The sequence below is a fragment of the Crocodylus siamensis genome, chromosome 6 (assembly GCF_052110815.1).
Source record: "Crocodylus siamensis isolate JL-2025a chromosome 6, ASM5211081v1, whole genome shotgun sequence".
In the NCBI taxonomy this organism is placed as follows: Eukaryota; Metazoa; Chordata; order Crocodylia; family Crocodylidae; genus Crocodylus; species Crocodylus siamensis.
The window spans coordinates 66,075,227-66,095,349 of record NC_143400.1 but is presented as its reverse complement, the minus strand read 5'-3'; the positions used below and the strand labels follow the sequence as shown (position 1 = coordinate 66,095,349).

Genomic DNA, 20,123 nt, shown 5'->3' with positions numbered 1-20,123 from the left:
TAATACATTCACTTCTAGTATGGAAGGGGCACTATGATCTGGGTACAAAAAGGCAGCCCCTGCTATAATCAGGTCACAATATTAGTGAGCTGGGCCCATGATTTAAGGCAGGTCCTACACAAAATTTATGAGAAGAGGCTGAGGGAACTGGGCTTATTTAGTCTGAAGATAGGGGATGTAATAGCAGCTTTCAACTACCTGAAGCGGGATTACAAAGAGGATGGAGCTAAATTCTTCTCAGTGGTGGCAGATGACAGACCAAGTTACAGTAGGGGAAGTTTAGGTTAGATGTTAAGAAAAACTTTCTCACTAGGAGGGTAGCAATGCACTGCAACCAATTACTCACAGAGGTGGTAGAATCTTCATCCTTGGAGTTTTTTAAGACCTGGCTAGACGAAGCCTTGGCAGGGATGATCTAGTTGTGGACAGTCCTGCTTTGAGCAGGGAGCTGGATTAGATGATCTCCTGAGGCCCCTTCCAAACCTAATTTTCTATGATTCTATCTTGGGGTGGGCAAAATACAGCCCATGGGCCAGATCTAGCCCACGAAGGAATTTAGTCCAGCTCACAGCGTGTCTCTGTCTCAGGCATGCAGCAGGGTTGGGGCAGTGTGGCATCCAGACTCACTTTCCAGCAGCTCCAGCAGCAGCAGCTCCTTCTAGCTACCACTGCCACCACCAGACTGGGCCCTGCTGCACAGGCACTCCAGCCCATCTGCCCTGCACCCACCGCTGGGGGTGAGACCCATGCCATATGGGATGGGGGCACTGGTGGGCAGAGGGTGGTACCTGGGATGGGTTGGGGGTGCCAGGATCACAGGGCAGAATCATGAGACGGTGACAGCACAAGGCCAGGGCCCAAGGCAGAGCTGTGATCCACTGTCCACATGTCCCTGCGACAGGTGCTGGTTCTGCAGGCAGGGGCATGCTGGGAGTGGATTGCAGCTCTGCCCCAAGTCCCAGCCTTGTGCTGTTACTGCTCCAAGATCCCAGCCCTGACCTCTGCCTGCTTGTCCTGCTCCCAGATGCAGCTCCCCACCCTCTCGCAGTCCCATCCCATCTGCCCAGCTGCAGACCCAGTCTGCACAGGTCCTGGCTTGCCTTCATGGAGACTCCAGAGTTGCAAGGCTGTGACAGCAAGGAGCCAGGGTCCAGAGCACAGCCGCAATCCCATATGCCACTGCCTGTGGAACCAGTGCCCATCACAGGGCCATGTAGGGAGCAGATCACGGCTCTGCCCTGAGCTCCAGCCCTGGCCCTTTTATCCTAACCCTGGCCCCACCTGCCCACCCCATTCCCAGATGCCGCTCCCCACCCACCTGTAGCCCCATCCCAGCTGACTGTGGAGTCCAGCATGGAGCAGAATCACTTAGGCTCTTCCAGCAAGGGCCCCCAAAGTGAGCTGTTGTGGGGAGGTGGTGACCCAGCCTGCAACAGCTTATCAAAACTCCCTGAGTGGCCCTCCGCCCCAAATAACTGCCAGTTATCTGTTGGTCTGGAGAAGTCCATGAGGAAAGTGAGGGATTAAACATCAGATGGAGTTAGGAAAGTGCCACCCTGCTTCCAGGTAGAAGAGAGTGTAGGTGGTGTGCAGAAAGGGTAGAAAACACCCTTTCTAAAGGGCTTAGTTTATGGCTACACTGCAGATTGGTTAACACCTGAACCCTAAGTAAAACTTTCAGGCTTGGGCTTTATTGTCCCCAGGATATGAGGACAGGGGCTTTCAAAGTGCATGTTGGATGGTATGAGCATGAGCCTGAACTCCTGCCTATCAAAGAAGGATCTAAGATAAAACAACGCAAAGCTTAATTTTCCTGAGATGTTTTATAGTCACTACAGACCTCTTCTCATTTTTTTTCCTTTCTTCCCCTAAGTATGATCCCCTTGGATTATCTATATCCAATGTTAATAGGATATTTAATGAGTTTGATTATTTTTATCATAATACTGCATTTAGTATATATTGTTCAATGGCTGTGAGCAGTCTAGAAGGCAGGGAGAGAGCAGAGGAAGAGATACTTTGAAAATAAAATAATATAAGGTGATATGATTATATTCCTGTCAAAGCTACTCCTGCTCTCTCCTCCTGACCTTCTACAGGCTGGGGAAAGATAATTACTGCCACCTGGTTACAGTCACTGACCCAGTCATTCTGGGAGACACAACTTGTCCCCACTGGAATGGTTTCTTAAGCACTATTTGTTTGCCCTGCAGGTTACATGCTGCTTATAATAAAACAAACAGTCATGCAGAGGCCAAATCACCTTCACATGGTGCACTCATTCATACCCACTGTTTAAAAATGCATTCAGAAGAAGTAAAATTAAGATTTTTTTTCCCTTGCTTTGTGTCCAATGCCATGATTTTATTACTTTCTGTTTTTATTTTTAAATTGTTTTATAGTCTTGGATAAGTGTCAGTCATACTGTGATCAGGGATTTTATATAAGATTATCATGTTTTATTAGTCTATATTTTTCCATAGATGGCAAATAAAATACCTGGATTTCATTTGGGGGGGTGAGGGGGAGAGTGGAGAATTAAAGACCAGCTATGATTTTTTATTAAAGCAAATTCTAATTCACTTGAAAAATGTTATTATAAAATATACTGTACAATTTCCCTATTACAAAAAGCTTGTAATACAGTCAAATTAGGTTTTTTGTGTACACTGATCCTACCCCCTGATTACTGTAAGAAAGAATATAGAAGCAGCTAACACTGGCCTTTCTTTGAATTTCAGGAATTGTTGCAGTCCTTTTTTGTGGAGTCACGCAGGCTCATTATACTTACAACAATTTGTCACCAGATTCCAAAATGAGAACTAAACAGGTAGAGTAAAAAAATAACTGACTTTATCTGTTCTGCTGGAATAATGAATACACAGTCACGCACGCATACACACATGCACGTGTACACATTCATGCATATGTTCACACATGCACACACACACACACACACGTGCACACACACACATACTGCCAATATAGCTTAAAGGGCTTTCATTAATGCAAGGGAAATAACTTATACCTTCATTAAGAAGAAGAGTACAGATTGTGCCAGGAAACACATTAACAAATCTTTTGCTAAGCAGAAAATAATAATAAAAATAATCTATTATTACTAAGAAAACAAAAAAACTAAATGTCAATCTATGTCAAGTGCAGAACAGATAATGAGTTATGCTGTCTTCCATTGGAAAATGCTGCAAGCCTTAGGAAATCTAAAAGCTATGGTAAGTAAGGAGAGAGCTGTTCAAGATCCATCTGAATCTTTTTGCAAATGTGATCTGGGAACTATGTGGTCCAGCCTATAGTTTTCAGAGTTGACAGATGTTTCTTTCCTTGATACATCTGCAGCATAACAGAAAACATGGTGGGTTTTTTTTCTCAGCATTTAAAATGGTTACCCTCCATAATAAAATATTTGAGTCCTTCCAGATATAAGTAGTTTGGATAATCTGGAGCCATTTTCAGGATTGAACTTTTGTGCCAATAATGCCAAGAATGCTCTACAGCACATCAAAAAACTCATGTTAAACTGCCTTGTGGCAGCATATACTAGTGCCCTTCAACCTAGAGTTTCCTCGCCCTGACAATTTGACTGTGAAGACCTTGCACATCTGCTAGTTTTAATTTTGTGGCATTTTCTTTCAGAGTAGGGATATTATTTATAATTTGGTTCTTCTGTATATATTTATACCTACAAAAACATTGTTTAAAAAAAGAGAAATGTCTTTGTCATAAGCTCATTTCCCCCTTGCTGCATTTTTTCCTGTTTCTTGACATCTAGAATGGTCTCCCTCATACCAGTTTTCAGAGAACTTGCCAGACAGCTTCCCTCTTCTTTCAAAACCCTTCTCAAAGTGACTTCCTCCTCTAAAGACTTCAAAAGATTAAAAGTTCTAGATTCTTCCACTATCTTCAATGCAGAGTGGCAGACTAGTTTTCTAAATTTCTATTTTTGTGTATATTCTGTTTTAGTTGTGTCTGAAGTAGTTTGTTAGTTAATTGGGGCAAGGCAGGTTCTTTTTTTTTTTTTAACTTGTAAGGCATTTTAACTTGAAATCATGTCTGTTCCCATTTACTTCCAAGTACTGTACTGGGTATGATTAGAAGATGATTATGAATAACTGCAAACTTTATTGGGTTTAACTTGGTTTAACACTTAAGATGCAAGAGCTCCAATGGTAAATTCCAACCAAAAGTCTTACCTTAACTTGTCAGCTCACATGTATAAACTTAGCTGCTTCCTAACCATCTCTGAAACTACTTCTAAATGCAATTTACATCCATAGAAAAGACATTTTTTTTTTAAAGCTTCAGAGGAAAATGAAGTAATTGGCGGCCTGGGAGTCAGGATCACTCTTCAAAATCCTTTGCCTTTGAAGGGAATCTTTCCCAAAGACAATGTGAATTGTTGCATCGATTAATTAAAGCCAAAGGGACACATCAAGGCCCTCAAGAATTCTTCAAAGTGGCAGTGGTATTCAGCCTATGCAGCTGGATAGGGCTCACAAACCCAACCTGCCCAGAAGTTCACAGTTCTAAGAATAGATGTATAAAAAATTACTCATTCTGTCAGCACACTGACAGCACACTTCCTCCATGCTGCTTTTCTATCTTCCTATCTCTCTCTGGGTTAGCATCTGCATTACAGACTACTGGAGGCAGTGCCCTGGCTGCTGGGCCTGCTCTGCTGGGCAATATTACATCCCCAACATCTTTCCTTGGCAGCTGGGTGTTTTCAGGGGTATATCTAAGTTTGGAAACTATAGGAGTGAAGCTGAATATTGACTTAGACCATATTAATTGTGAAATGTTAAACGGTGTCGAAGTTAGAATGTGCTGTGAGCAGCCATGCTTTAAGAGTTCATATCATTCCTTGCCTTTACAGCTCTGACTTGCCATTAAAGAGCTGGTGAGTAAGGGTGTGGCTAGAAGTGAGGAAACATGGGGGGACGGCTGGGAGTTGTGTTTCCTGGGATGCTGGAGGACTTCAGATTGCTTGTTTTATCTTCGTGGAGCAGACTGAAGTTACCCTAACACAAGCTAGATAACATTACCAAGTGTTAACCCTTGCCTGAAGTGGCACTTCGAGACACTCAGGATACATCCAGACAGGCATGGACCTTTTGGTTCTCCAGGGACAAGTATCAGCAGTTCATCTTGTGCCGCCTCTTCTTGTCCCCAGGGAACGCCCCAGGTGGCATAGGGGAGACTGGGGCCAGCACAGTTCTGGCTCCAGCAGCCTTACCTGGGGTCCTGGGGGCCTCCCAGAGCTGCAGCCATGGCAATCCTGGCAGGCGGAGCCTGGCCAGCAGCTGCAACACAGCTCCAAGTGGTCCGCTCCTCTTTTTGGCTGCGCCGCTTTGTGGGGGGAGGGGGTTGCTTTTTTTTTGTTTTTGACCCCTGGATATCCAGCAGTCAAACCAAAAGCATGGGGGGGAAATGGAGCAGTGCACACTGAGGCAGCATGCGTGCCCTTGCAGTGTGGAGAGCTCCAGACTGTGTGGTATGTCATGCTACAAATGTGTTTGCAGTGCCACATAACACATGACTGCACCCATCTGGATGCACCTTCAGATGGTACTTAGCATTAGTTTAATGAGCTTGAATATGCAGATGTACCTTTAGTATGGTCTAAGTGAAACAGGCAACTTTACCCTTGATACAAGTGTCGGGGAAGTGATAAAGTTCTGCTCATCTCATCTCACATAAGGTACTGCAGAACCTAGGGCTGACTCAGCTAGAAAGCTTTGGTACTGTTCTATTCTGACGAGAGATTTGTTTGAAACAATGACAGGAAGTTGTACTGCCTTTCATAATAAAGGCATTATACCCAGTTTCCACAGACTCCATTTCAAATTTCTCAAGACTGCCTGCTACTCAGCATTTACAGTTGGGTGAATATTCAGGTCAATGAAACTGGGTGATATGATAAGAAGCCCATAATATTCTATAGCAAACTGTCTTAATAATTTTGGTAATCCTTATACAAATTGAATTTAAAAAAGGAAGCTTTTCTCAGTGTGGCGTCTTATGAACCACAGCTACAATTCTGAGTGTATTGGACAACATTTCCTGCATCCTAGGTTTCTTTCTCTTTCCTCTTCATACTGTACCTTCAGTGTCTGTACTGGGAGTGGGCAACGTCCTGCCTGCAGGGATCAGGCCCCCTGCAGGCTCCATTTCCCAGCAGCCCTGGCTCCCAGCTGGTCTCCATGAAGACCTCAAGACTGCATGGGCATGACAACATAGGGCTACAGAGCTGGGGCTCTGCTGTCGCGGCCCTGCACTCCCAAGGTCTCCATGGACGACATCCAGGGGCCATGTGTGGCTAAGTAGGGCAGCTGCAGTAGGGCCAGGGTCATGGCTGGGGCCAGGATCTTGCAGCAGTAACAGCATAAGGCAGGGCTAGGGCAAAGCCATGATCCTGTCCCTGAATGTCCCTGCCTGTGGAAGCCACACTCGTTGCAGGGGCATACAGGCAGCAAAAGGAGCATGGGTTTCACAGTAGGCACATGCAGATGGGATTGTGGCTATGCCCTGGCCCTACCCTGTGCTGTCACCACTGGAAGATCCTGGCCCCAGCCCTAGAGCAGCTATCTGCCCAGCTGCATACCCTACCTGTGTGGCTCCTGGCTGGTCTCATGGAGACTCCAGGGGAATGGGACCGTGACAGCATGGGGCTGTGCCAGTCCAGTCCACGCTGCAGAGCCTTGGTCCTGTGACCCCTCACTGTCTTTGCCCCATGCTGTCATGCCTGTGTGCTCTCAGAGTCTCCATGGAGCTGGGACTGCTAGGAAATAGAACATCTGCCGTTTTGTCCAACTCTAGTCTATACCAATGCCTTCACTGCTAAGAGAATAAACTCAGGAAACACTTTTCTAAGCACTTTCCAGTTTGATACATTAAGTCAAGCAGGGAAGGGAAGGACCCATGCCATATCACTTTTACCTGCAGAAACTCAAGGACTCTTCACAGACTCTGCATATCTCTGAAAAGGATGAGGAAGAGCTAAGAAGCTTTTCTCCAATAGGTCTAAGATTTTTTAGACTTGGACAGATATTTCAGATCCCGTTTCCATTTAAGTGTTTCAAAGAAAATACATTACAGTGATGTCAAAAATCCGTATATCACTATTAATCAGGCACGTAAGTAAATATCAATTTTACCACTGGAAATCCCTGCCATTTTTCTGCCTTTTCCTCTAGGAAAAAATAGCGAATATAGGTATCTAGAATGTTCATCCTGTCTGCAACAACTGCCCTTGGAGAGGAAAGGGAAGAATAGTCTTTTCTTCCTCTGCTCCCACTGGCATTTGCTTTTCTCTACCCCAGCAATAAGATCAAATGCAATTTCAAAAGTATCTTGTGTACTCATATTCCTGCAGGTACCATTTGCAGCAATGCCCTTAATGTTTCAGAATTACAATGCATCATCCAATTCTTAAATTCTTCTCCTGGTCAAATGCTACAGAGCTTTTGGGTAGCCATTGTGGATTGTTGTTCTACTAACATCATCAACTGTAACCCAATGGTGCAGGATGATTTTAAAGAGGTTAAAATATGCTACAGTTAAGCTTAGCTTGGATGGTTTTTGTCCTTTGCTTTCCACTTACATCCAGTTCAAAGAGTAATATTTTGAGCTTTTATCAATTGGTTTCTGCTTCTAGAGCGTGGGTTATGGCTCATTTAATCATGGTGTAGCAGTCATTGCAGCTAGCTTTGGATTTTTTCTGCTTCAGTGTAGTGTAACTAAAATAAATTATTTTTCTACTGCTACTAAATATCATTGTCTGCATGCTACATTGTATAAAGAATAACAGATTTTTATTTTGTGCTCACTACTAGCTACATATAGGTCATCCCTAAATAGCTCTGCCTGCACAAAGTATCTCTGGTTGGGAAGAAGGAGAAGAGAAGGAGATTCAGTTGTGGTTTAGTGTGTAGTTAATTGATTTTGGTGGAGTTAATCTTTACACTTATGTTTTAAATTGTAAAGTTATTACTCAATTTTTACCCAGTCCCATTTGCCTTAATTGAAGCCAAATGGAGATTTGTCAGAAAAAAGAAAATAGAAATAAAATTAGGGCCCCTCTACACATGCAGGTAAATGCACGGTGGGATCTAACACACGATCTACACAATTGTACCTCCTGCCATGCCATACACATGTGTCAGGAGGCATGATTGTGGGATCCACCATCAGATCCTATTACAGCTTATTGCTGATACAAGGGAAACCCAGGATTGCCATCCCAGACTCTCCCTGCGCCAGCAAATAGCAAGCTGCTGAGGCTGAGTCCTGCAGCTGATGGGACTCTCGGCCCCAGCAGACATGGGGCACCCCCACAACTGAGAGATAGCAGCAGCTGTGGTCTCCCAGCTGTGGGGACATAGGCTACATGTGCAACTTAAAGCCGAATAGAAACCAGCAATAAAGATATTACACATTTTCAAGCAATAACATTATAGCTGGTTGGACCTTTTTAAGGTGCCATAGTGAATTTGAACATGTAGCTATTTTAAATTAATTGTGTAATTAATCAGGGAATTGTGTAGTAGATGTACCATAGTAAGAGAGGGGCATAGTAAAAACAGAAAAAGAACTGACTTTGTTCTAAATTGGTTATAGTTTATTAGAAAATCTCCTCAGTGCTTATTTAGTCTAGGGACAGACATTACACATAAATGGTTTAAGTGATCAGCAATTGGTTTAAACCTGTAACAAAACAGACATTCAGTACACCTAAACCAGTCTGAAAACGGCCAAAACCAGTTTGAGTTAAATCTGGTTGAATGTAGTATCAGACTTAACTGATTTGGCTCAAACCAGTTTATGCAATGTCTGTTCCAGACTCCTTGCTGGTTTAAGTTAAACCATACTCCCCCTGCATCCCAGCATGCTCTCTGGGCTGGGCGGACCTCTGCTCTTCTGCTCTCTCTAGCTGGAGCAGGGGCAGGGTGTAGCCAGATGCTGGCCTGCCATGGCCCTTGAGGCAAATTCCTCCCTCTCCCTTCCCACTCTGCTGTCAAGCCCTGCAGCTGGGGTTTGCCAGTCCCAGCCACACTTCCACAGCTTGCCTGCAACCAGGCAGTGATGGAGTTAATTCCTTCTTCTGTCCCCTCTCTCCCCCTGGAAGCCCTGGGGGTTTGGCGGCAGTCTATGCAGCTTGCCTGCAGCCAGGCAGGGAGGGAATTAAATCCACAGCATGTCCCAGAGCAAGGGGTAGAGGGGGGGAGACAGGGAGGCAAGCTAGTCCCCAGTGTGCAGATCCAAGCCCTGCATCGGTGAGCCCAGAGCTAAGACCTGCAGAACCAAACTGAGAGGTGGGAAGTGTTGGTAGAGACCTGACAATCATTGTGCATGCTGGAGATGTAATTAAGGGAAGTTGCAGACAGTTTCACCAAAGAATACATTTACATTATAAAGCAGAACATGTAAAAGGTGGGAATACCTAAACAAAGCCTTTCTGAATGCCTGGCTATAAGGAGACACTCTGCCCTCAGGATTAGTACAATTAATTCCTGTCTTCCTGGTTTACATTTTAAATGAGATTGAGTTGTGTATGCTGTGTTTTACTGAGCTGTATCTTAGTGTAGGCAAAGATTTTTGGTAGTTCCCTGTTGTATGTTTTGCAAACTGCTGTTTTCAATACATGCTTGCTTCAGAGAAAGGACTGTTTCTCCATCCCCACTCCTCACTCTGGCAGCAGCTGCCTCCTGCCCCCCCAGGCTGGTGACTGGCATCCCATGTGTTGTGCTAGCCCCGGCTGGCACCTAGCCATGTCCCCTCCCCTCCAGCAGGGAGGGATGAAAGCCTTGGAGGGAGTCTCTCTTCCCTCCCCTTTGGCAGTGGATGGGAGGTATGCTTTAGCGCCCCCACTTTCTGGATTGAGCCACTGCAGGCATGTGGCTGCATTACCTGGTTTAACAAAGAATGTCTGTCCACTTATTAATCAGTTTAAGCCCTGCAGCTTAGACTAACCTGCAAACGGTGAATCAGTTCAGGCTCAGGCTTTTTGAATGTCGTCCCTAGCCCAGGAGTTCAGTGCACATAAACTGCTTTCAAAATGGCTGAACCCAGTTTAAGATATAGTATCAGACTTCACTGATTTAAGTTAAATCAGTTTATTAAACTTCTGTCCCAGATACCCTCCAGATTCAAGTAGGAAAATCCAGTGAACATGATGCAAGTTCCATCTCTGATTTTTATCCTTTTGTGAGAAGCTGTTTTGTGAAAGTTTTTATGTTGTAGCTACAATTCAATAGAAAATAGGATTATTGTGGAAAATATATTATGTAAATTAAATTGCAAAAATAAAACATGAAAGTCAAATGGGCCAGAAAGGAGTATGGGAACCTCATGGGATACAGATCCTATGAGGCTCTATTTGAAGAGATGCCAGGATTTATATTTGAAAGCATTTTGAAAGCATTACTGCTTACTCAGTGAAGAGGGTAGTATTTACCATAGAAGTCTGCAGAAAGTAACCTTTTTATGAAAATATTAATTTAGTCAAAAACCCAATTCTGCATTGAAAAATATTTTTGATCAAATATCATAGACTACGCTGAGGATTAGCTTTATATTTCTCATTCTCAGACTTTCAGGGACATTAAACTCCAATATGTTTTTGTAACTCAACAAAAACTTTAGTCACTGGATAGCATGATTCTTTTCTCAAGCCACACTTCCTCAAATCAGCAAAGGCTTCTGTACCAAGGTATTCACACAGGAGAGGTCAGGCAGATTTTCCATCCTTGTCCTTCCCTTCCATTCGTCAAAAGAGAATGTCACTCTCCAGCAGAGAGACATTATTTGTTTTGCAAAAACACAGAATTACATGTGCAATACAATCAACACAATCGCTTAGACAAATTATGCAACAAAAATACAAGTGCATCTCACTAATTTTTATGTGCATAATCCACTAACTAGCAGTCCTGATAACTGCCCCTATAAATGTGCCATAGACAGTTTGTTCATATCCCATCAAAAATGCATGGTTGTATTTGTTTTTAACTAACTCAGTTGGGGCATTTTATTATAAATGTTTTATTCTTTTTTTACTCGGTAAATAAACCTTGCTTAGCCCTGAACACACTCACAAAAAAGCTTTCCTTAGTTACTTTCCAGAACTAAGACTTTCATGCACCTTTTCTCTTCTGTTATTCCCTTCCACTTAAAGCTCTTAATCCTTGGTTTCTCTTATGATACTGTTCAAAAATGGTTACCAGATTCCTTCAGGTTCTTCTCATTTATTTTCTAATCCACAGATTACCCTCTTCTATGCAGCTATTTCTATAGGAAGTGCAGACCTTTTTTTCCTCTCACACGGAGCTTATTCTTTCAGTAAAGTTAACTAAGCTATATATTTGACACAGTCCTAATTATCTATGATTTTAGTTCATTTTCAGTAAATATTGTCTGAGTTTGTTTCCAAAAAAGCTGCTTTTTCACTTCACACTACTCTTAATTCTCATTTTTGACCAAGGTCAAGAGTTTTATTCAGTTCACTTAGTTCTTGCAGTTATTCTGAAACACTTATGCTTATTACAATATCAGATCAATCACTGATCTTTTCCACCTCTAGTAAGGGTCTGGTGAGCTGTGATGCCACTGACAAAGCAGTGAATTAAGGATGGAGTGGCAGCCTTAAATCTAATTTTCTTTGTTTCTGTTAGTTTTAAGTCAAACTGCTAAAATGATGCTAGCAGCAGGGAGGGTTTGGTTGCTTTTTTTTAAGGTCTGGTCTCTACTATACTACTTAGTGGGCATGTCTACATGAGACATTTACTAATTTACTCTGCAGCAGGATAGTACTTGAATATATAAGTAATAGCCTCCTGTAAAATAAAAGACTCCACAGCAGTGCACAAGTAGACACTGGAGGGGCTGGCTGGGGCACAAGTGTGTTTCAGTGTGGGGGCTGCTGGCTGAAGCAGCTTCATGCCCCAGCCAGCCCCACCGTAGCATGTTGAGTCAGGAGGAGCAGTCCTGGGCTGGCAGGCTCAATGTGCACAGGCAGATGCACACCCTGCAGTGATAAGTTCTGGAATTTATTGCTGGGCATTAATACGCAGGTGTAGATGTGCCCTCTGGGTGTTAAAATTCTCATGGCTTTATAGTAAAATGTAGCACATAACATGATAACAGTGAGCTTATTTCTACCCATTGTGTTGTGTTTTATCTTTTTGCACAACATACAATCACTTCCTCCAACAAACAGGGGGTGCATCTACACATGCAATTAATGCACTGAAATAAACTCCAACACAGTTTGCGCCAGCATCAGCTGCTCCTAGGCATAGCATTTAAACATGTGCCCAAGACCACAGCAGTCTGGGCTGGGGCAGAGCAGCCTCGAGCTGGCAGGAGGTCCAGGGGGTCAGCCTCAGACTGGCAGAGGGCCTGGGGGGAGTCAGTCCCAGGCTTCAGGTTCTAGCATTGGGTAGCAGAGCGGCTGGCTGGAGTATGAGGGTGCTGCAGTGTGGGTCTAACTGGCAAGCAGCCCCTGAGCTTTAGCACCCTCATGCCCGAGCCAGCCCGTCACAATCTTCATGTGCATTCGATAGCACATAAGTACTCTGCCATAAAATTGTACTGTCCCTGAATCTATTAGTCTACTTGCACATGTAGATGTACCCAGGACGTATAAGACAAGTGACCAGTGTAATTTGCCTTATACAGATATATAAGCAAAAACTCTTCTCTGTTTTTTCAGTGAGACTTTCCCTATTAAAAGATGACTTGTAGATATGAGTTACAAGGTAGCCTTTGTTCTCAACTTTCTGGATCTATTCTCCATTTAGCTTTTAATATAGGAAGCATCTTAGGCTTCAAGAATCAACTGAAAAATACACTAACATAGGTTCTCCTTCACAAACAATGGTTTATTTTAACACAGTCTTAAAAACAGGATTACAAAAAGCAGTTTAAAATGCATTAGGAGTTTTTTTTATTTAATCTTTTAGAATTTGTGTAAAAAGTGCATAAACCTTTTGGCTTTTTAAAAATACTTCTTTTTTAATATGAAGAATGTTTTAGCCTGGAGTTTTCAAAAGTGTATATAATAGGGCTGTCTCTGGCTGTGTTCAGTGGTGGAGCAGTCAGAGGAAACACTCAAAACTTTAAAATCCCACATATGGGGTCTAATTTCTCCTGTGAACCCGCAGTGGAGATAGTGATACAGTGTCTGATAGGGCTCATCAACTCTACCCTGCTTGGCCTTGGGATAATTTGCTATGGCAGAAAGCAACTTGAACATATACTGCAGGCAGAAGACATTCTGTCACTAGAAATAAAAAATAATCCACTCCTCTCATCTCCACTCCTCATGATAGTCTGGAGTACAGGTTCCAGGCACAGTTTATTGAGGCGTAGCGATAGCAGTCAAAGAGCCAATACCCTCTTGCATAGACGGACCCAGGATTTTAAAATGGTGGGTGTGAGAACACTGGCTGGTGCTATAGGGTGGCTGCACTCCCTCAATCACAACTCCCCCCATCCACTGCAACCAGGGTAGGCAGGTGCAGCAGCCAGGGACTTCTTTTAAGTCCCCAAATCAGGTGATAATTCCTCCCTACTGCACCTGCTCTTGGCACCTCCTCCCTTCCCCTCACCAGTACCTCTCCTCCCCTCACATTCCCCCAACCCCCTTGCCTGCTCTCACTGCTGTCCTGGTCACTCTTTCCTCCACTCCGAGCAGGGCTGCAGGGAGCCAGACTGAGCCAGGAACCATGGTGGAAACAAGCAGGTTCCCCATCACTGCTGCCCCCAGGCTGGCTGGGAACACTGGGAGTGAGACCAGCCAGGGAGAGGGAACCAGCCTGCTGCCACTGCTGCTGTCTCAGCTGAGGCCAGTTCCACATGCACTCTGGCTGGGATGAGGCAGAAGAGGCTCTGGAGCTCCCCCCTGCTGCTCACCTTCAGGGCAAGTGACAGCAGTGTGCATGGGAGGGGACAGGATGGGAAATGCTGCTGAGCTTGGAGGGGAAGGAGCGGGTGCCAAGAGTGGGGAAATCATTCTTGCTTGCTTCAGAAACTTAAAAAATTATCCCAGATGCTGCTCCAGCAATGTGGTCTGAAAGAGGGGTAAGCATCCCTTCTGGATCTACCCTAGTCCTTCTATAACTACTCTACATACATCAGTTTTACCATGGCCCAGTATTAACCTTATCTCACTTCCAATCACAGGTTTACAGGAAAACTTAAGGCAATTGGGGTTTCTGCATTCAATTCATATTAGCAAGTGGATGCCAAAAGAGCAAGGAACTTTGGTTACTGATAGGATAAGGCACCACAAGACCTAAAAGCTGGTAGGTAGGAAACCCTGAAATTCATCTAACATGTAGTTAAGTATGAAAAGGTTTCTGGAGGACTCAGAGAGGAAAGGCCCATTAAAGAGGTGGCAAATCAGCCATAGCTTTGGCCATCTGCATTCATTCCATCCATCTAATCCTTATTTTTTGGCAGTGACCTTGAGAGTAGTGCAGAGCCAGCATAGACATGCCTCCTGTTTCTTTAGTCAGTTATGAATTAGTTATATCTGGCAAGTTTGTAAAGGTTGCCTTCTGAAGCTGGAGGTAATTGTTTTTTCTCAAATTTGTTCCTAGTTAAACAGTTAACCATATATTTACACTGATCACAATAGCAAACACTGTTGGGAATGCCTGTCAATCAAATAAAAGATTCTGGCTTGAATGCTAAATCCTGGTAGAATTACAATATGTAAACAATATCATATAAGCATTAGAGTGACACTCAACTTGCAAGATTTTACAGAAGCTACACTGCTGAGTAAAGATAAAGATCCCAATGCTGCAAAGAACTCTCGTGCAAAAAAGTTCATTCAGGAACTTACTCTAACTGTACAATCAATAGGATTTGCATATAAGTAAAGTGACACTGCAAGATTTGGTCCAAAGAGAGTTGGTAGTCCACATCAACTTTCTCTTTCCCATGTATGCACCAAACACTGAGTCCCAAACTATAATCTACAACCTGCAACGTAGACATCATTCTGTCTGGTCGAATGTTGAATGTATCATTGCCTAACAGAAGAGAAGCTGATTATACATGGCATCCCTTTATAAAAGTAGGGCAAGTTGTTTAGCAAGACTCCTGCAACCCATTTGCAGTTGTAAATTTTAAAGTTTTAAGCAGGAATCAAACTCAAGAGCCAGCTAATTTCTGTATCATTGGTTGAGTTTGTGCATGTTGTTTTATTCCTTCTAGGATGACTGTTTGCTATATAATATTAATTAACAACTATATATTGAAACAGCAAAAAAAGCTGAATGAATTTTTGGTCTGCAAAAAAAATGTTACCCAAACCACTGTAATCTTTTGATGACCTTAAAACATGCCACAGAAGAGCATTGCTCTTTCTTTTAGACTTCATGCTGTTCCATCCAGAATTATAGATTTGCTTTGGAAACATATCTAATCAGGACATCAGATTACCACTTAAGAGGTAGTGTATGGTGATAGTCATGTCCAGACCTACTGCTAGAAAAACCTTAGTGATTCGAAGAAATGACTCTGGAATAGTACCTGAAACTTCTTAGTATAAAAAGAGCACACTAGGGATCAGCAGAAGTTAAAGGACCTAATTTGTGCAAAGAGGAGTCAGAACCAAGTGTAGTTCATTGTACTCTAATTGCAATACTGCATGAATGTATTCCAGTCATTTTCACTGCATCATTTTCATGGCTAATGCATAGATGACATTTTCTTAATGTGTAAAGCTGTTTTCATTTGTACTGATCAAGGCTATCCCCAACCTAAACTCTTGGGAGAAATTACAGTTTAGAAGGGTAACAGTCATAGCTCAAAATATGAGGGTTCAGCATTTGTCCATATATGAAATGGGTATACTTAACTAAAGAAGTTTTTGTCAACACCCATCCAGGCAAAACATAAATGCATGTAACAAATATTCATACAAAGGCAAGAGTGCAACCCATATGCTAGGGAGCATGAAATTATACTAGCTCAGATGACTTAAAGCTCTTGGGTACACAAAGGTAGTAGGTTTGTTGCTCCACCCCTTAACTAAGAGCTACATACACAAATGTACTTGACACTGCCAGGCAGGCAGATTGTACAGGGAGAGAATAAGACCACAGCCTCATGTTATTTTGCGTGCCAAGCCCCCACGCACCACAGACAAGGAACACCCTTTCTATTAAGAGCAGGAGCTGTAATTGTGACTGACCTTTACACAAGGATCACTAGCATCCTGTTACGCCTCTCCCTCCAAGCCTTCTACTATCAAGTAAGAGCTTGGCATAAGGTGGTCACCTATATACCATACTCTGCATGGCATTTATTCATGTGTTAGGTGGGCAGAGCATTTAGGATTAGATATCATATTTACCTTGAACTGCTCGGATAAAAAACAATGTAACAATAACCCATTTCTGGATTATTACTGGAAACTTTGGATCTTGTTTGGTAAATTAGTTTGTTCATCCACACAGACAGAACACACAAATGTCAGGAATTATGGAACTCAAATTTCTGAGATCTCTCGGTTTTCAACAAAATAAAGAGAAGTCCTAGGCTCTAGATAATACTCCTTACAGCAGAATGTGTTCACTTAATTGGTAAGTCAGCATCTGCCATGAAGCAAAGCCCCACGCTTGTGATCCTTGAAAATGAACAGTCTAATTGGCAACTGTTGTTTTGACTTGTCTCTGCTCAGAAGAAGGTGATCTCATAGATACTACAAGATGTCAAAAGTTTGCGTAGACATTATTAAACGAGAGAGACTGCAATAGAAATGAACTTTATGCCATCCGTACCAGATCATGAGAGTACAAAGAGCCTACTCCCTATAACAGGTGTCAGTCACATCCACAATCCCTCCACTATAATTGTCTATGCTGGAGGTTTCTAAAGTATGTGGTACTGGTCTGTCAGAAACAGGACATTTGGGGTGTTTGTACATGTGCTGAAAATTTCCCTTTGTGTGGCTTAATGGCATCACACTTTACGCATACGCAAGTTTTGGGGGTTTTAAATGAGTTTGCATAGTAGCAAACTAAACCATATCCGGACGTATTTTAGTCTGCAATGTTGCAACTTGAAACATTGCAGCCATTAATCTATCAGCTCACCCTCCAGCCATGGGAGAGGCAGACAGTCTCTGCTGTCCGCTAAAAATAAGAATAGGGCCCCTCACTGCTTCTGCCTTCAGCAAGTGCCTGCAGCCACCAGGACACCCAGAACTGAGCTGGCTTGCCCCTGAGGCAGGGCGAGGAGGCAGCAGGAGGGCAGCTGGATGTACTGGCAGCTGGAGAAGGGAGTAGTGACAGGGCACCAGAAGCCCAGGCATGCTCAGGGAAGAGTTGGATTGAACATCTCCAAGTTAGGACAGCACCCAATCTACTTGCAGCCCTCCCAGCTGGCCCCAGAGGATACCACCACCACAGAGAGAAGGACCAGGGCCTCCCACAGCTCAGAGGCTGCTCAGCCTGCTGGCAATTAGCTCCCTGACAGCAGGAGAGGTAAGCAGGCTCCATGAAAAAAAAAATGTGTGGGCCCCTCACCACTTCTGTCTTCAGCAGGTACCTGTGGCCACCAGGACAATGACATATATACTATGATAGAAAAATAAGCCCATCGTTTCAATTAAAAACTCACCATTTCAATTTAAGGGGCATAGATTGCAGCCCTGAAGGACTAAACCGCCATCTTATATACAAGCGCCTGTGATGACTCAGTAATAAACCCTAAGTGGCATGAAGTGGACCTGAGCATAAGCCTACCACATCACACTCAGGCTGTTCCAAAACAGAGAGCTCTAAACCATCTGCTATACCCAACTGCTGGTCTCTGGAATCTCAGGGCCATGAACAGGAATGTGCATTTCTTTGGAGACAAATAGCAGCAGCACATATTTTTGCCGCTGCTATTTATCCCTAGACATGCCCCTGCATTTGTGCTGTACTTCAGGTCAAATTGCCCCAGGTGGGGTGGGGGAGGCTGCCTTACCTGGGATCCTGGGGGCTACCAAGGGCTGCAGCAGCAGTTATCTGAGCATGCAGAGCCTAGCTAGCAGCTGGAGCATGGCTCTGGCCGGTCAGGCTCCAGTTTCAGGTGGCACATGCTGCTGCTACATGTGCCATGCTGGGGTTTTTTGGTACAGCTTTTTTAAACACCAGGATTTCTAAGTATCTAATTTTGTGACCACACTGCAAATATGCAGCATGGTAAACAGATTCATAAGTGCCAAATGCATTTTGTGGCGCCTCAAAAGGCTTTCAGGTGCCACAAACCACACATTCCTGCTCATGGGGATGAAGCCTCATAGTTTATTTTATGAGGGGGAAGTTTAAATCAGGAGAAGGGCCATGTAGCCATGCCCTAAGTTTGCTCCCAGAGTCTCCTGTTCCCTCACCCAGAGACAACTTTGTGTACCCAGATAAAGCAAACTCTCCACTGATAACTTTATCTTCCTAAAACCTTTGGGCAGGCAATAAATATCCACAGTATCAAAACAAAATAGTTACATGCTAAAAGGTATTTAGGTGTCAAGAGTACAAGATGCATAAAGACAGGAAAACAAGCAAGAGGCAGCATCATAGTGCTATTGGTGCTCCTATGGGAGAAGGGTGGAGTCCTGGTTGCACACATTATTTATGTATTGAACTTTAGACAGTTATTGGTTAAAGAAACAGAAACTACCCTATGTCAGTCTGATATTAGTCATGTTCTGTCAGTTCCTAAGGAACCACAAATTTAGGCTGATTTTAGGCACCTCCTAGCATCAGTTTGGATCACATGGAGCTTACAGAGGAGTTAGGCATCTAAATTCAGATGATTTGGGGGTTTGTGCACAAGCCTGAACCAAGATGCTAAGGCATTTTTTTTCAGGCCAAATTGGAGAAGCCTGAGTAATTTTGCAACCTAAATTTCCTCCTAAAAGTTCCAGACTTGCTCACTGAGTCCCTGATGTGCTCCAGCTGTTTCACAGCCCTGTTGACTAACCCTTTCATTGCTGTTCAGAAATCTGGCCTGAACTTGGAGGATGCTGTAACCCAGAGGTGGTCAATTATTTGGGCCCATGAGGCACATAGGCAGTTTTGGGGAGTTGTCAAGGGCCAGTCAGCACCCTATAGGTGTCCCCTGAACCCAGCAACAGCTTCTGCTCAGCTGCCACCACTGCCACTCATTGTGGCCAGGCGAGTCCAGACCAAGCGTAGGGTGAGCCAGGGTTGTGCACACAGGTACTGGCTGGTCCAGAGCTGGTCTGCTGTGGCCAGAGAGGGCCCAGAGTGAGTGTGAACCAGGCCAGGGCTGAGTCAAGGCTGTGTGCATGTATCCCCACAAGTCTCCATGGGGCCAGGGCCAGCAGCAGTGGCAGCCAGAAGGAGCACCTAGGCTGCCAAGAAATAGAGTCCAGTTGCAGTCATCCCAGCATCACTCTGCACCCACGGGGTGGCAGGATGTGCCACAGGCCAGACAGTCCCTGTGTCAGGTGGAACCAAGGGACACACCATGGGCTAAACAAAGTCCCTCTGCAGGCTGGATCCAGTTGCAGGCCATATTTTGCCCATCTCTGCTGTAACCCATCCTACAGCTTCTGTGAGCCAGCTGAATAGACTACTTTCCTCATAAGCAATCTGCCCTCATTTCTAAACTGCTTTCCTTTCTTCAGCTGAAGTTGTGTTACATGAACAGTGTAATAATTGCTGTCTTTAAAAATGCATTGGAATTACCAGGAAGCCTACAATAGTGTGCTCCCTACAGTTATTTGCATATTTAGCTGAAAAAGCAGTAGATTGGTACTGTGCCAGATGCATTGTCTGACCAGATGTACCATAAGATCTTAAGAAACCCTGTAAAATAATATAATGCTTTAAAAGAAAACTAAAGCTGATTAGTGTATAGGTTTAACAAGGAGAATCATAACACAAGAAAACCTTGATTTGCTGTAAGAGGAATTATAGTACCAAGTCCTTCAATCTGACTTTCCCAGCAAAATCATTCATTATCTGACTGATGTTCCTGATTACTTACCCATCCTAAAAATCATTAATCTGCATTTTTTTAAATGAAAATCTCCTTAAAATTCTGTTGTAGCTATGCCATAATTGTCTCCTAATTTT

At 43.7% G+C, this 20,123-nt stretch overlaps 1 protein-coding gene across 1 annotated transcript in view; it reads left to right on the top strand.

Annotated features, from left to right (window-relative positions):
- The window catches only part of SLC9A9 (solute carrier family 9 member A9), a 410,063-nt gene that overhangs the window by 174,568 nt on the left and 215,372 nt on the right, over positions 1-20,123 (top strand). The window contains exon 9 of the mRNA XM_090053238.1: positions 2,742-2,830. Coding sequence (XP_089909364.1) covers positions 2,742-2,830 — 89 coding nt within the window. The remainder of the gene's footprint in view (positions 1-2,741; positions 2,831-20,123) is intronic.